The sequence below is a fragment of the Notechis scutatus genome, chromosome Z (genome assembly GCF_049901735.1).
Source record: "Notechis scutatus isolate UNSWTSFEM ecotype Mainland chromosome Z, rNotScu1.2, whole genome shotgun sequence".
Lineage (NCBI taxonomy): Eukaryota > Metazoa > Chordata > Lepidosauria > Squamata > Elapidae > Notechis > Notechis scutatus.
In genome coordinates this window covers 98282547-98299159 of record NC_142025.1, presented here as the reverse complement: position 1 = coordinate 98299159, position 16613 = coordinate 98282547, and the positions used below count along the sequence as shown (strand labels likewise).

At 37.4% G+C, this 16613-nt stretch overlaps 1 protein-coding gene across 4 annotated transcripts; it reads left to right on the top strand.

Annotated features, from left to right (window-relative positions):
• CBX1 (chromobox 1) lies at positions 1-15669 on the top strand. Of its 4 annotated transcripts, XM_026669757.2 has the most exons (6): positions 1-223; positions 1856-1979; positions 9496-9666; positions 10713-10893; positions 11676-11770; positions 14419-15669. In XM_026669757.2, the coding sequence occupies exons 3-6, from the start codon at positions 9527-9529 to the stop codon at positions 14561-14563; spliced, it is 561 nt and encodes a 186-aa protein (XP_026525542.1). In that variant the 5' UTR covers positions 1-223; positions 1856-1979; positions 9496-9526; the 3' UTR covers positions 14564-15669. The 4 variants fall into 4 exon arrangements, with proteins under 4 accessions (XP_026525542.1, XP_026525541.1, XP_087801461.1 ...); XM_026669756.2 differs by lacking the exon at positions 1856-1979; XM_087945335.1 differs by lacking the exons at positions 1-223; positions 1856-1979 and adding an exon at positions 365-525.
• The last annotated feature ends 944 nt before the right edge of the window (positions 15670-16613 follow it).

The following is a 16613-nucleotide window of genomic DNA, read 5'->3' as shown; positions in this document are numbered from 1 at the left end:
GCAGAGAGCATGCGCAGTGCATCTCGGCGGGTAGAGGGGTTTCAGCGCTCTTTTGTTTGGCGGGAGGCGGATCGAAAGCGAGAGGGCCTTTTCCCAGCCGTTGCTCTCTCCTTTCAAACGCAGACCTGCTTTCCCCCGACTGCAGCCGAGGCTCTTCTGCTTCTCCGTGCTTGTTTTTGTTTTTACGTTTCCATTTCGTGAGGTGTTGACGGGGCTAACCAAGGTAAAGCGGAGAGAAGGGAACACGGTTACAGGGCTCCCAGATAACTCGCGCGCTGCTTATGAGGGCGAAGCGGCCATATTGGGGGTGGGCTGAAAAGGTTTCAAGAGGGGCTTTGGGAGATCTCGAGATCTTGCAGGATTCGGAACGGTCTCCCGCGGGTGGGGGGGCGGGGGCTAGAGAAACGAAAGGTATAGTTTGGGAATTACGAGTGGGCTGAGTTTAGAAACCTAATTTGGCCCGAAGGGGGAAGAACAAGAAACATACCCGACGGAGTACGGCGGGGCACTTTGCCTGAAGAAACGGTAAGTCTGAGTAAGGCAGAATAGAAATAGAATAGAATTCTTTATTGGCCGGGTGTGATTGGACACACACGGAATTTGTCTTTGGTGCATATGCTGTCAGTGTACATAAAAGAAAAGATACATTCGTCAAGAATCATAAGCTACAACACTTAATAATAGTCATAGGGTACAATAAGCAATCGAATCATACCAGGAAACAGTCAATATAGATCGTAAAGGATACAAGGGACAAAGTTACAGTCATACAGTCAGAAGTGGGAGGGGATGGGTGATAAGGAGTGATGAGAAGGTTAATAGTAATTATAGTGCACACTTTGTAAATAGTTGGACAGTGTTGAGGGAATTATTTGTTTAGCCAGAGTGATGGTGTTCGGGGTGGGGGTGGTGAAACTGATGAGGTGTGTATACTACTGTATTCAGACAGACCGAAAGCACCGTAAAATATAGCAGCAGGTTGGGGGATGGGGGTGGAGGGCTGTACACAAGTTGTCATTTGTTGGATGGGCTTTTCAGAAAACAAACATTCTGTAATCGGAAATGCTAAGTATGTGTGCTTCATATGGATGAAATAGAAGTTTAATGATGTAAAGGGATTAGGGAATGGGGGAGGGGGGTGGAATAAAAACGTTGGGTTCCAAATAGATGCACACCTGGTTTGGGGGTGGGGGGAATCCAGCCTTTCTGACTGAGAAAGATGCTCCAAAAAAAAATTCGGGGTTCTCGGAGGCTTTTTTTTGTTTGAGAGAGAGAGAAATATAATTAGGGATGGAGTAGATCCTCAGAAATCAAGTCGGATTTTCCCTTCTTAAGATTGGTGGGGGATTAATAAGACATTTAATTTCATTTTTCTGTAGAGAGAGTTGCCTAGTCCCAGACATTCCCAAAAGCTATTGGTAGTGAGAAGTATCTGTTCAATGAATACATGATGTTATTTGGAGCATAGATAAGCCGCTTATTGAGATGTTAGTAGATCTTGAAAGAATTGGTGAAAAGAACCTCCAGGTCTATGCCTTAAAAATTGATGTGAAATTTATTTGTGATGGTGAAATATTATTAAAAATATATTTACGGAGATACACTTATGATGTATTAAGTATTTGTGATGGGTTATGTTGGAAAATACTAACTTGTGGTTTTTTTATTACATTTTTGTCAGGAGTTTGGTTTTATCATACTTTATCATCAGTACAGCTAGATCAGGCAAAAATGTACTATATTAATTGGTCTAATGTAATTTGTAATATTCTTATCTGACTTGAGCCTAGGTTTCCCCAGTTCAGGTTTAATACTCTATTCGTTTACCACATTGACATATGTTTAATGCACCTAGGTATGCAGATCCAAAGAGTTAAACAGACACTGTCAGTGATGCTGATAAGAGCAGTATCTGCAACCCTGCTCAATTGTTTCAGGAGCTCTTCATTGAACACTCAATCATTTTGCTGCTCCTGATAGTAAGTACTTGCTCCTGGGATTTCAGTACTAATTCATGTTCACAAGGTTAGTTTACAATATAATAAACCATGAAGCACTAAATTGCAAATGTAACAGTATGAACTTGAATATAATGTGTTATGGTTAAGAGGGTTGGACAAGAACCAGAGAGACCCAGGTTCAAGTCTACATTCATTGGGTAGTTACTGACCTTGATCAGGATGTAAAAATAAAACTGGGTGAGAGTACAGGTAGTCCTCAACTTATGACCACAATTGAGCCCCAAATTTCCATTGCTAGAAAGACATGTGAGTAGTGTCCCATTTTATAATGTTTTTTTCCATAGTCATTAAGCTGTAAGTGAATTATGAGTTATTAAGTGAATCATATGGTTAAGTGAATCTGGCTTCCCCCATTGAATTTGCTTGTTGGAAACCAGCTGGGAAGATTACAAATGGTGATTACATGATCCAGGCTGGGCAATGCAACTATCATAGTATATGGCAGTTATCCAGTTATGTTATTGGTTTGAGCTCTAAGCTTGGCAGTTTGGTTGCAAATGTTTCGTCCCCCATATACCTTCAGTGTGGTTTGGATTGTGCTTGTTTTGGGGAGCACTGGCCTTTAAATATCTTCCTGAGTCCTTTCATTTCAGGTTGTGTGATTGGCTGGCTGTAGTTGCTGAGTCATAGTCCTTAGTTTTAAGTACCATCTCTGTTATCCAATGCCTGAGTTTTGATCATGTGACCATAGGATGCTGCAATGGTTGTAGGCGTGTAAACTTGTATAAATCGCTATTTTCAGTTCTATTGTAATTTCAAAAAGTCATTAAATAAATGATTGAGGATTATCTGTAGTATCAATTTGAACTAGAAAGAAAAAGTGATGTTCATATACCAATTATACAGGAATTCTGTAAATACCTCACTTCAAACTCTGTCAGTCGGCAAAAGTTTAATCCAATTCATTAGTTGCTCTCCTGCTTTGTTATGAGTTAATCTTTTTTTCCTCTTAACATAGCCAGGGTTTAAATAAAAATTTAGGTTAATATATACATAGTCCATTAGGACTGATCTGATATCCTTATGAAAGATTACAACACTTTTCTCTGCAAAAAACAAGCAAGGAAAACAGGTCACTCATTATCCAATATAATTGTTTATGGCTTAATAGTATGTACCAAGAACTAGTAAGCTATTACCAATATGTAGTATTTAATGCATTTTATGCTTAGAAACTACTAAAAATTGCAAATCACTTCATTGTTATATTAACTATAAACATGCCCATCTCCTCTTCACTATTCTGCTTAACTGCCCAGATACTATAATCAGGTCTAGAAATGCTTGGCAGTATTTTTTGGTGAGATTGGTAAGAAGGAAATTTGTAGGATAATAATTAAATAAAAATATGTTTGCATTGAGTATCTAATAGGAATTTAATTGTGATGCAATGTAGGGTCATGAAAGTGAAATTACAATTTGGAGGGCTCCCTCCATAATAATAAAAATAAATGAACTATGCTGCACATTCTGAAATTATATGAAGCCTAAGTTTGTGTTGTATTGTTATAACCTCTTGTTACAGCAATAATTATTTTGAAAATAAATTGCAAATATTTTACTTAATTTTAATAGTTATTTACATACTTACTTGTATTGTCTTGATGTCTATAATACTGCCTACTTGAACTATACATTTTTGTTTTTGTTCGGTTTCTCTTACAGGTAGTCCTCGGCTTGCAGCCATTTGCTTAGTGAATATTCAAGTTGCAGTGGCATTGAAAAGAATGACTTACAACTGTTTTTCACACATACAACCATTGCAGCATTTCTTTGGTCATGTGATCAAAACTCAGATGCTTGGCAACTGGTTCATATTTATGACAGTTGCCTTGTGATGGGATCATGTGATCATTTGTGAGCTCCCAACAAGCAAAGTCAATAAGGAAGCCAAATTCACTTTACAGCTTTGTAACTAACTTAAAAACTGCAGTGATTCACAACTGTGGCAAGAAAGGTCGTAAAATGGAACAACTCATTTAACTGTCTCACTTAACAACAAAAATTTTGGGCTCAATTGTCATAAGTCAAGGTCTATCTATATATGAATAAGGAAACAAATTGCTTTTTCAATTATATGTATTGATCAAATAACCTCAATGCATTTTGAAGTATATGGTTTTGGAGGTAGGGAAATTAGTTTATTGAAGAATTGTAGGGTAACAGTTGGATATAACGGAGAAGAGAGATAGTAAAACAGGAAGAAAGGATTATTTTCATAATAAAGATATAGTTGAAGCCAAAAAAGGGAAATAATTAAAATATTGTTTTTGTAAAACTAAGATGATATATTGGTAGGAGGAAGTTTTGCCAACATATATGCCCTATGGCAGGGGTGTCAAACTCAAGGTCTGCAGGCCGGATCTGGCCCAGCCCACGAGGCCATCCTAGTCTACCCAATGTGAAGATGAAAGATTGTTCCAGTGTACCCAGTGCGAAGAAAGATCAAACCAGCGGTAGCTTCAGCCCAGTCTAACCAGTGCAAAGAGGAAAGATCAGGCCAGCGTAGCTTCTGCCCGGTCTACCCAATGCGAAAAGGAAACATGCCAGCAATTTGGGGAGTGGCATCAAGCTAGTCACAGCCACCCAGGCAGCCATGTCCGCCCAGCCCCCGAAGTCAACCAGAGCCCTGATGAGGCCCTCAGTGAAATTGTTTGACATCCCTGCCCTATGATAAAGCTATTCTGCATTTTTGTTATAAAGCAGACATTTTGAATCAGGAGGTTAAGGAGAGGAATATGTAATTGAATCCTCTCCTTTAGCTTTTCTTCCCCATTCAAGAATCTGGAGGAGGTAGATGAGGAAATGGAAATTAAGTAAAGAAAAAATATTTTTACGTCTTAGAGTCATTGAAAAGCACAATTTCAAAGATATGTGAACATTAAAAGCTGTAACCTTTCCCATCTATTTCAGAAATGGGAAATACCATTAGAAGATGAAAAAGCAAAGAAAGTCTCTTTTCTGACCATGCCACCTCTTTAAGCACAAAATTTTGGTGTATCATGGAAAAGTAATTAATTGAAATGATAAATTTTGACAAAAAGTCTTACTTACAATGTCATTTTACTGTAAAAAACTGAAAATGTACATAAAGTCTGTAAGTGTTGGGAAACTTCGAGCTGGGCAGGGAGGAGGGATTAAATAAGGGAATATATCCTTCAGTCCTTGTGTAGCTTCAAGAGATAAAACTGACCTTCCTTGAATTTCATGGAACGTTACCTAGTTCTTAAGACATGCAGTCCGGAGAGATTTTTGTACTGGTAGAACATAACCTTGCTATGGGCCCTGCTATGAGTCTAATTTAATTGATTGCACCTCAGAGTAAAAATTACAAAAAATTCAATTTTAAAAAATATTAATACTTAAAGCCAATAAGGAATATATACTTGTTAGAAAAGACAAATAATACTCAAATCTCATCTTGTGCAAATTCTTGATTAGAATGAATGTAGTTGAACATACAGTTTCAGATTTGAATCATTGTATAGTATTTGAAGGTTGGGGGAGATCAATCAAATGCTTGCCTGCTGTTCCTTGGATTTCAGTTAAGATATATCTTTTTTTCAAGAGCTTCATTGTTTTCTAAGATATCCATCTCATTATGGCTTTGGACTATTCTGAGTTTTGGCATCATATAAGACTATTTACACACACACACACACACACACACACACACACACACACACACACACACACACACACACACACACATATATATATATAAAGTTTTCACGGGTACTTACATGTATGTTATTCAGCTTTGTTCGGGTATTTTCCCACGTCATTATAGTTGTGCTTTTAAAGTTGTAGCAACGTTTCGGCAGAATCTCATCTGCCATCATCAGCTTCTGTATTGTGTTCGTCTGTGAGTCAGACTTTCACAGCCATTTCAGTTTTAAATTTGGGGAAGCCTACTGCTGTGCCAGAATGGTTTTTTCTTCATCCTGATTGGTTGGGAGTCTTGGTCTGTGTTTATTGGTCTTGGAGTTTGCTGTGTTCTGCTTGATTGGTGTTTCTAATATTTTCTGTCTGTTTTGTGGCTCTTTTTGTGTCTTGATTGGTTGGCAACTTTGTGTTCCTTTATTGGAGGCCTTTAGTGCAGTTTGGCTCCGAGTAAATGGACGGCTATCATTTGTTCGGAAGCTAGGTTTCATCTGGGTGCCTGGTTGGGGTGTGTTTAAGCTGGAGGTATCAGCGGGATCTGTTTGTGCCCAGGTGTTTGCCTGGCTTGTGCTGTGGAGATTTTTTTGTTTGTGAGTGCAGGCTTCCAAATAATTGAGAGTCTGGTGGAATCATCTCTTCTATTCATGCTTTCAGGTCTTTTTTCAAACTCTATGGCTTCTCTGATAATTCTGTGGCTGGGGTTTTCTGTAGTGGCTAGGGTTTTGGTGCCATTGAAGTTGATGCTCCTGCCCTACATAAGAGGTACTACAGACAAAATCAGTAAGATACTACACAGGCATCACATCAAGACTGCCTTCAAAACAGACAGAAAAATAGCAGCCATCCTTAGAAACCCCAAAGATAAAATTGACCTGGAAAACCAAGGCATATATGAAGTCCCCTGTGCATCATGCCCGGCCACATACATTGGACAGACCAATAGAAGAATAAGTACCCGCCTGGATGAACACAAAAATGCAGTAAAAAAGCTGGAACACGCTTCCTCACTGGTCCAACACATGAAAGCCACAGGTCATAGCATCAACTTCAATGGCACCAAAACCCTAGCCACTACAGAAAACCCCAGCCACAAAATTATCAGAGAAGCCATAGAGATTGAAAAAAGACCTGAAAGCATGAATAGAAGAGATGATTCCACCACTGTCAATTATTTGGAAGCCTGCACTCACAAACAAAAAAATCTCCACAGCACAAGCCAGGCAAACACCTGGGCACAAACAGATCCCCCCTGATACCTCCAGCTCAAACACACCCCAACCAGGCACTCAGATGAAACCTAGCTTCCTAACAAATGATAGCCGTCCATTTACTCGGAGCCAAGCTGCACTAAAAGCCTCCAATACAGGAACACAATGTTGCCAGCCAACCAAGACAAAAAAAGCCACAAAACAGACAGAAGATATTAGAAACACCAATCAAGCAAAACACAGCAAACTCCAAGACCAATAAACAGACCAAGACTCTCAACCAATCAGGATGAAGAAAAAAACCATTCTGGTACAGCAGTAGGCTAGCCCCAAATTTTAAACTGAAACAACTGTAAAAGTCTGACTCACAGACGAACACAATACAGAAGCCTGATGATGGCAGATGAGATTCTGCCGAAATGTTGCTACAACTTTAAAAGCACAACTATAATGATGTGGGAAAATACCCGAACAAAGCTGAATAATATACATACATACATACATACATACATACATACATACATGTATGTCTAGGTGTGTTAGGATCTTTTCCCGTGTAAGATTGTATCTTGGCGACGTTTTGGCGAGGATCCCACTTGCCATCCTCAGGCTGGTGCTTTGACGGCCATGCCACTGCTTGCACTGGCACGAAGCCGAAAGCACCAGCCCCGAGGATGGCGAGTGGAACCTGCTGAAATGTCGCCAAGATACTCTTAATCTTACACGGAAAGACCCAAACACACCTAGACCTATATATGTGCCTGTTTTCACGGGTATTTATATGTATGAGTCAGCTTTGTTCGGATATTTTCCCAGGTCATTATGTTGTGCTAAGTTGCAGCAACATTTTGTGGAATCTCATCTGCTATCATCAGGCTTCTGTATAGTGTTTGTCTGTATAGTGTTCACACGAACACTGTACAGAAGCCTGATGATGGCAGATGAGATTCTGCTGAAATGTTGCTACAACTTTAAAAGCACAACTATAATGATGTGGGAAAATACCTGAACAAAGCTGAATACCATGCATATAAATACCCGCAAAAACTTAAGAAAACGTACACACACACACGCGCGCGCAATTGTATGTTCTTCCCTTTCCTGTTTGAGGGGGGATATGTATATGATAGAAATAGAAATAGCCTTAATTCAAGGAAATTCAGATTCTCTTGCTTAAATCTGTATGCAGGTACTGTAGAAAATTAATTCTGTCTTCACTAATTGTCATTAATTTGAATTAGTTTGGATATAGCTCCATTATTACCTTATTTCAATCATGTATATTTTATTCTGCTTTTCAAATAGTAATGCATCAAAGGAACTCACATACTTAAAAAAAGACACTGGCTTCAAGCTTACAAAGGGAAAAGACCAAGTTATACAAAGAAAAGGGAGTACAGATAGAAAAACACTTGTTGGTGTGCCAAGAATGTTAATAACCCATAACTACACTCAGAACAACTCAAAACTAGAGCTCCCACCATTTGGAAGCCAGTTTAAGCTTAGTAAAACATGTTTAGAAATTTCCCTTCCTTCAGCCCCTTTTCATAGGCATCTCCCTAGACAACCATTCTTCATTGCAAACTAGACCCTTTTCTAAACCCTAGCTGTGCTTTTGTCTGTTTTTATCAAACCCCAACTGAGACAAGTGTATCCTCCTGCTGTGACATGCTTTGCCTGCAGGAGGCCTTTTCTTTTTCCAGTAGACTGTAATTCTTGATTTCCAGGAGAAGCAAGCTGTTTAATCTAGTTTGCTTGCTGGATACACTTATGCTGTTCTTACTACTTGATAATGTTACCTTCCTCTGTTCTTATCAAATTATTGTTCTACCATATGTAGAGAATCTATTGGTTTTTCTGAGAGTAGCAAAATAAAATGTGATGGCTAATATTTCTTGCTGTGAACATAAAGATTCATTTTGAGAAATTTAAAATTGAAACAATGCTCTGTTTCCTGCAGTTTATTCTGTTCTTGGAAGAAAAACTAAATTGGATAGAACTAAATTGACAACTGCTGCCTTAGGTTGCATGTGCCATTCTGATAGAATCAGATCCCAGAGTTGATATGTATGTTCTATTAATTAAAAAGGCTATGCTTATTGAATCAAATAATCACAGATAATGGATATATGAATGCATTCAGCAAGGTTTGGGTTTATGTCCTAGTGGTTAGACTCCTATATTGCAGGCTAACTCTGCCCGTAGCCTGGAGTTTGATCCTGAAGGGCTCAAGATTAATTCAGGTTTCCATCCTTCCGAGATTGGTAAAACGAGGGCCCAGAATGTTGGGGATAATATGCTGACATTGTAAACTGCCCAGAGAGTGCTGTAAAGACTATAGGGTGGTATCTAAGTCTAGCTGCTATTGCTATTATGTGGTTATTTGTGGACCATAGATGTTGATAGGACTTACATATTCCCATGTGTGTTCTTGTGATTGTATTTCTATCCATGTAGGTATCTTTCCATTATAATTTTTCCATTATTGTTTTATAGTTGAATACTGGATAGAAAACAACTTCTATTTAGTATTGCTGCTGTAATTCCAAAAGATTCCCAATCAGCATTTTCATTCCTGATGTCTCTTTCATTTTCTGTAACAGCCTCCTTTAAACTGCAAAGCTGGCGAGCACAATGGGAAAAAAGCAAAACAAGAAGAAAGTGGAGGAGGTCTTGGAAGAGGAAGAGGAGGAATATGTGGTGGAGAAAGTTCTTGACAGGCGGGTAATGAAAGGCAAAGTGGAATACTTGCTCAAGTGGAAAGGCTTTTCAGAGTAAGGCTACATTCCTTTATTTTGCAGTTCTATTGAAAAGAAAGATCAGCTGACTTCAGTTTTTCAGACCTTGTTGTATTAAATTCCATAGTGCTTATTTATTAGAATGATGGCTTTTTAAAAATCCAGTTCAACTTTTTAAAAATCTTACCTTGTGGTAATGTACTTCCACTGTTAGATTGAGCTTTAAACCTACTCCACTTTAAAAAAAAGTTTTATATTTATGCTATTTTAATTGTACCTTTTGGCAGCCTCCATGCAAATGTGACACTTTAAGAAGAGATGTGGTAATACGAATCATATGTTCCTGCAGGATAACAATGTATTTAAAAATCAGATGTAGATTGTTCTTCCCAAAAAATACTTTCCGATTTGGACAGTTCTTTGCTTACATTTTAGTTTGGTTGGTGACCTATGCAGATGTTTCTATATGTTTTTCCAGGGACTCATTTACTGTCACTGCCATACATTATGCTTGCTCTGAGGGGCACTTGAATACATGGGTTATCTAAAACAGCTTGCCTTTCAAGAGCCTTACCTAAACCATATATTTATTAGTAATGAGGAAAATGAAAAACTGTTCTGCATTAGTTATTAATGCACAAAAGCTTGAGTTTGCTATTCTTTTTTGTTTTGTCAAATAATCCATATTTTAATTCTTGCTTCATAAAACCAAGATTCACACAGCAAAATAAAACCACTGAAATCCTAGTAATTCGCTTCCATACACTGTGTATATCATGCAACATTCCTTCTGCTTTAGTTCAAATTAAGTCATATTCCCAGGTTTTGTAACTTATTTATACATAGGAAAAGTTTTTTTTTTAATGTACTCATAAAAATGTCAACAATTACGACAGATATCAAATAAAAGGCTTGTGGTGCAAATTCTATAGTTTTAATACTTTTCCATTTATAAAAAGTTGCTCTTAAGATATGCCAAGAATTTCCATGTTTCATAATCAGTCAGGTATTGTTTTCTGATCATATGTGATAGAAGTATAAAAATGATAGTTATAAACTTCGGTATTTTGGCTGCATTGCAGTGATGATAACACATGGGAGCCAGAGGAGAATCTCGACTGCCCTGACCTAATTGCAGAATTCCTGCAATCCCAGAAAACGGCACACGAAACCGACAAGTCAGAGGGAGGAAGCAAGCGCAAGGCCGAGTCAGATTCTGAGGACAGGGGGGAAGAAAGCAGACCAAAGAAAAAAAGGGAAGAGGTAAAGGCAAATCCCTTCAACGTGTGATCCGCTCAAGATTACTTATATCTTATTGTTAAAGAGAAAAAAAATAAGTTGGATAGATATTTTAAACAGAGGGGCATAATTATAGTTTACAGCTATACAGTATATATCTTTGAGATATGTAAATATCTTTAAATAACTGTTTTGCTACCTGATTTTGAAGAACTTTATTCTTTCCTCCAGGTTTATTGCTTTAATCTTGTTTAACATTATTTTAGGTACTTAGCATTTTTATTTCTGTTTTTACATACTGTTTCCTCCTTTTTTGTTTTTGTTTTTTCTGTTTATAGATTTTTTTTCCATTCATCCTTCGAAGTGTAGCTAAACTCCCAATTTATAGCCGTAAAACTTTAATTGTAATTTAATGTAGAGTTTTTATCTCATTAATATTTATAGCCCATTGTTTCATTAGAATCTAGAATTTCAAGGAATGCATGGTCTCTGGTAAGCTGCCATTAACTGATCAGTTCACAAAAATAACAGCTCCACTTTGTTTAATTTTGTTAAAAGTCTGTCCTTAAAATTACATGAGATTAGGGTTCATGAAATCAAACAGTTTTGAGCAATATAAATTCCATAGTTTAATAATATATGTGTGATATTCTTAATTTAGGATTCCTTCATTTCTAGAGTATAGTAGAAACCATTTTCTGGAAGTAATATTTTTGTTATCTGACACTCCATATTAATTTCAGTGCTTGATCTGTTTGTGCTAAACTCTAAAAGCAGCAATATTAACATTTCTGTTTCGCTGTTAGGCTGAAAAGCCTCGAGGATTTGCAAGAGGGTTTGAGCCAGAACGGATTATTGGTGCCACAGATTCCAGTGGGGAGCTCATGTTCCTAATGAAATGGTAAATTTGTTCTTTAATTTTTGAAGCTGTCATTGCACATCTTCAGATAGAAATATGACATTTACTTGTATAAATGTTGAGGAAATGTTGTGACCTAATGTCAGACTGCTGGATAAGGAAGAATAAATTCAGGCTAAATCCCAAAAAGACAGTGGCTAGGAGTTTTGAAGCAATCTGGTTCCATCTTTGGTTCTGGATGAGGCCATACTCACTTTACCAAAATTAGTCTCCTATGTTTGGATTATTGCCATGCACTTCCATCTGGACTGCCTTTGAAAAGGCAGCTCATCTGATCCAAAAAAACAGCTACAGTATTCTAGCATGCCCATGTAACTCCACCACCATCTGTACTAGCTACCAATTAGTTTCAAGGTGCAAATTGTTATCTTGTACTTCAGCCTTTAAACTATGGGGCTACCTGTTCCTGATGGTTTCCACATGTCCAGTTAAATCCAGAAGAATAGGTTTCCTTCTGGTTTTCCTCTTTTCTAAAAATGTCATTTACTGTGTCATATGTTCTCAGAGGCAGGTCTTTTCCATTGCTCCTCCCCGATTTGACTTGCCCCAACATTACTGAGATTTTTATTGTTTTAATCTTGTTTGCCCATGGCCGAATCTAAGCTCTTGAGTTGCTTGACAGCTGAAATGGCATATATATCCATGCCTCTATATGCTGTCCTAAATTAGTTTGCTCATTTAGCATTAAAGCAAGGTGCATAGTCTGTTGATGGTACTATTATTTTGTGCATTTTGTCTTATCTACAAAAGTAGCCCTTGACTTTCAGCCATTCATTTAATAACCATTCAAAGTGATTGAAAAAAGTGACTTATGATTGGTTCTCACACTTATGACCATTGCAGCATCCCATGGTCACAGGATTAAAATTTTGGAGCTTGGCAACTAGCATATATAAATGACAGTTACACTGTCCAGGAGTGATGTGATCACCATTTGGACCTTTCCAGCTAGCTTTTGACAAGCAAAGTCAATGGGAAAAGCCATATTCACTTAATGTCCACATGATTCACTTAATAACTGCAGTGATTAACTTAACAACCATGGCAAAAATGGTATGACTAGTATAAAAACTGTCTTGCTTACCAACATAAATGTTGGGTGCAATTATGGTCATAAGTCTAGGATGTAGTCTGATCTGGCTTTAGATTTTCCATTAAAGAAAAAATGCTGTATAAATTCATTTCAAGCAACATAATTATTTGTATAAGATCTTAGAAGTGATTGCTCAATTTGGAGACATTTCATTACAATTGTCTTATTAGTAATGTCAAGTATAAACCAGCAGAACATTTAATGAGTGAATTATGAAATATTTCTTGTTCCAAAAGATTGACATCTTGAGAACCCCAGTCAGATAAATGTGATCTTGTGAAGAATAAGAAAATTCAGCTTCTGTCTCTGGAATGAAATGTTTTGTATATAACTACAAACCTTCAAAATCTGGCTTTGCTAAATTACAGGTAGTCCTTGACTTACAATTGATCATCTAACAACTTTCAAAACTACAATGATCTCATAAAGGTTGCTTTATACTATACCCCGTAAAACACTTCTGACCATTGTAAAACACTATGCCTCACGTGATTACAGTCCATCTTCATGCAGTCACAAGCCAGATGCTTGGCAACCTGTTCGCACTTGCAACTGGTTGCCAGGGACCCTGTAATCTTGTGATCGCCATTTGCTGCTGGCTTCCCCAAAAAGTGAGTAGAGAAGCAAGTAAGGAAGGCTGTAAGCTGCTGCCAAATGGACTACCTCTGGTATCTGAGGGCTGATTGAAGGAGATGCCTACTGGGGGAATAGGACTCTCAGCTCTGTGGAACTGAGATTTTCAGCACAACAGAGGATTTCTCCTCCCCTCTGTCCACTGGGAGGAATTCCTTCCTTGGGCTGCAGAAAGAGTTAAAATCATTCAAGATTCTTTCCCGTCACCCTCCTCCTCCCTGGGAGTGGGGGAAATCTTTGTCAGGTTGTAGCTCCTGAAAAATATTGCTCCACCCCTGCAGCCCAGTTAGTTTTCTCCCCAATAGACCCTCCCCCAGATGCCTCCATGTTCCTTATCTAAGACAGTCAACTTAAGGACCCAGGAGATTGTTTAATAGCAATAACTGGGAGTGCCAAGATTGTGGTCATTGAACAAATTGGTCATATGGATGTCTCATTTAATTGTTAGCTCAACTACCAAGATTTCAATCCTAATTGTGGTCTTAGATGGAGGATTATCTGTACAGTCAGTCCTTGATTTATGACCTGTCACTTAATGAGTGATGTTAAGGTGGATTTCCAGAGCTACTTAAAACCTGTTTTTGGAGTTACAGTGGTCATAAATAGAAACACGTATGCAGTCATGTGATTGTATGCTGTGTCCTTGGCAACTCACCTTTACAACCATTTGCAGCATCATGTGGTCACATGGCTGCAATTTGCAATTTTTTTGTCAGTTTCCAGCATTCAGTTTTGGTTTCCAGAAAAATTGCCCACGGGGAAAATGGATTTACTTAATAACTGTGTGTTTGCTTAATGACCACCAAACTCACCAGTAGTAAGTTTGAATTTGGTCACATGATATCTCAACTTACGAGCTCAACAATGTTAAATATTAAACTCTTTTTTTCTCTTGATTATATAGGAAAAACTCAGATGAAGCTGATCTGGTTCCTGCCAAGGAAGCTAACATCAAGTGTCCACAAGTGGTCATTTCATTTTATGAGGAAAGGCTCACATGGCACTCTTATCCCTCAGAGGACGACGATAAGAAGGATGACAAGAATTAATCTGCTTGTCTTTCTGTCTTCATCCCTCCTTTGGCTGACTTTTGTATTAAAATACCAGACTCTGGGTTTGAACATAAGGGAGAAGTGAAGAAGCTCTTGGCTGAGGAGGATGCACTCTGTAGAAACAGGACAAGATTTCTCCCTATGGCAGTGTGTTTATGTTTATATATATATGTATATGTATAAAACATATATATTCATATAACATATATATTCATAATCTGTCACCTTTATTGGAAGAATGAAGGCCACCAAGAGAAACAGCAGGTGGAGGTGGCATGTTCTCTAAAGATCACCTGAAATTTACAGCCTTTTTCTCAAATAGTGTTAACAGCATTTTTAGCATGTGTGTGTAGGTTTTGTTCCTTTTTTAGGGTATTATTTGTGTATTGTTGGGGTGGGAAGTGTAGGTATGTTCAACTGACTTGAGACATAGAGTGGTTCACAGTATTCTATAGCCAGAGTCATAATTTTTTTAAAGGAAAACTGCATCTTATTGCAATTAAGTTACTCTTAATTGAGTAAAAATTCAATTTTAAATGATGGAGCAGATGTGTCAAGTGAGACTGCATTAAAAGTTGAGACTGCTAATAAGAATTATGCATCTAAAATTAGGGAAGATGAAAATTTAAACCCTGTAGTTGAACTGGCAACACCTTGTTCTAAATAATGCATCTTTTTAATTTCTTTTTCCACAGAATTACTTTTTTTAGTTTCCTGTATGTATGTGAACTTGAGAATCTAAATGAGTGGTGGTGAGGAGAAAGAAGAAAAAACTATTTTCTACCGCACAAATAAGTTGCAGAATATTCTGCAAACACTTTCTGTCAGACTTGGGCATTAATTACTTTCTTTGTCTTGGTCTGCCACCAATTTCAATGTAAGACTTCTGTTTTTACAAAGGAGATAATTTTACCAATAACTATGCTCAAATCCTTGTAAGCCACCAACTCCTTCACAGGGCAGTATGTACGTAGAATTGTATTGTACAAATCTTTTTTAAGATAAAGCATGTGTAGGCTTCTGTGAAAATGTTGTCTAAAAGTGTTTGGATTTAACTTCATAATGATCTGTCTTTTTGTCTTAATAAAATTTTAGATTTATAATCCTGACCTTTCTGTTTCTTTTCCCTATAGGCAAGGTTTTCCTTGCAAGTTTTACATAATGGGACGTGAATCTAGAATTTAGGGGAAAATACATGGCTTTAAATTTGTTCATGACATTGTACAGTATATATCATACAGAGAATTATGTCCTGCTACCGTAATAAGATATGGAATGACAAAATATCCTGTTTAGTTTACTACAAATGGCACTTTGTAGAAGAGAGGCCAAACTAAGTCGAGCCATTTCTCATCTTTGCTTCTAGTCATCTTGCTTCAAGTAGTATCCTATTTCCCCGAAAATAAGACCGAACCAGAAAATAAGTCCTAGCATGATTTTTCAGGATGCTTGTAATATAAGTTTTACCCCAAAAATAAGCCTGTTAAAATTGTCAGCCAGAGGAATATATCTAGTATCACATTTCCCCCAAAATAAGACTTAACTGAAAAATAAGCCCTAATATGTCTTTTGGAGCAAAAATTAATATAAGACCTGTCTTATTTTTGGGAAAACACAGGTAGCTATATTGCTCATGAGTGTTGTAATTCCCTTCTGGGTTTATTTAATTTTAATTATTTTACTTTTTTACTAATTTACGTTACTTTTTATTTTAATTACTAACTTCTGCATTTTCTCGAGAAAACTTAAGAACAACCTATTATACACAACTTAATATGCTATTTATAATCATCACCAATACCTCTATCACTTGGAAAGCTAGTAAGCAAGCAAACTATAATCTTAAAGCATAAGAAAGTAAGATTTTTTTTCTTGCATGGCAGTGGAGAAATCGGAACCTGCCCAAGTCCTGGGGGAAGAGCATATTTACACATTGCAAATTTGTATCCAAAGCATATCTATGCTAACATCTTGCTGTCATGCAACAAATTGAACAAGAGAACAGAATGTTAATATTGGAACAGTTCTTCAGGTCTAGTGAACTTGT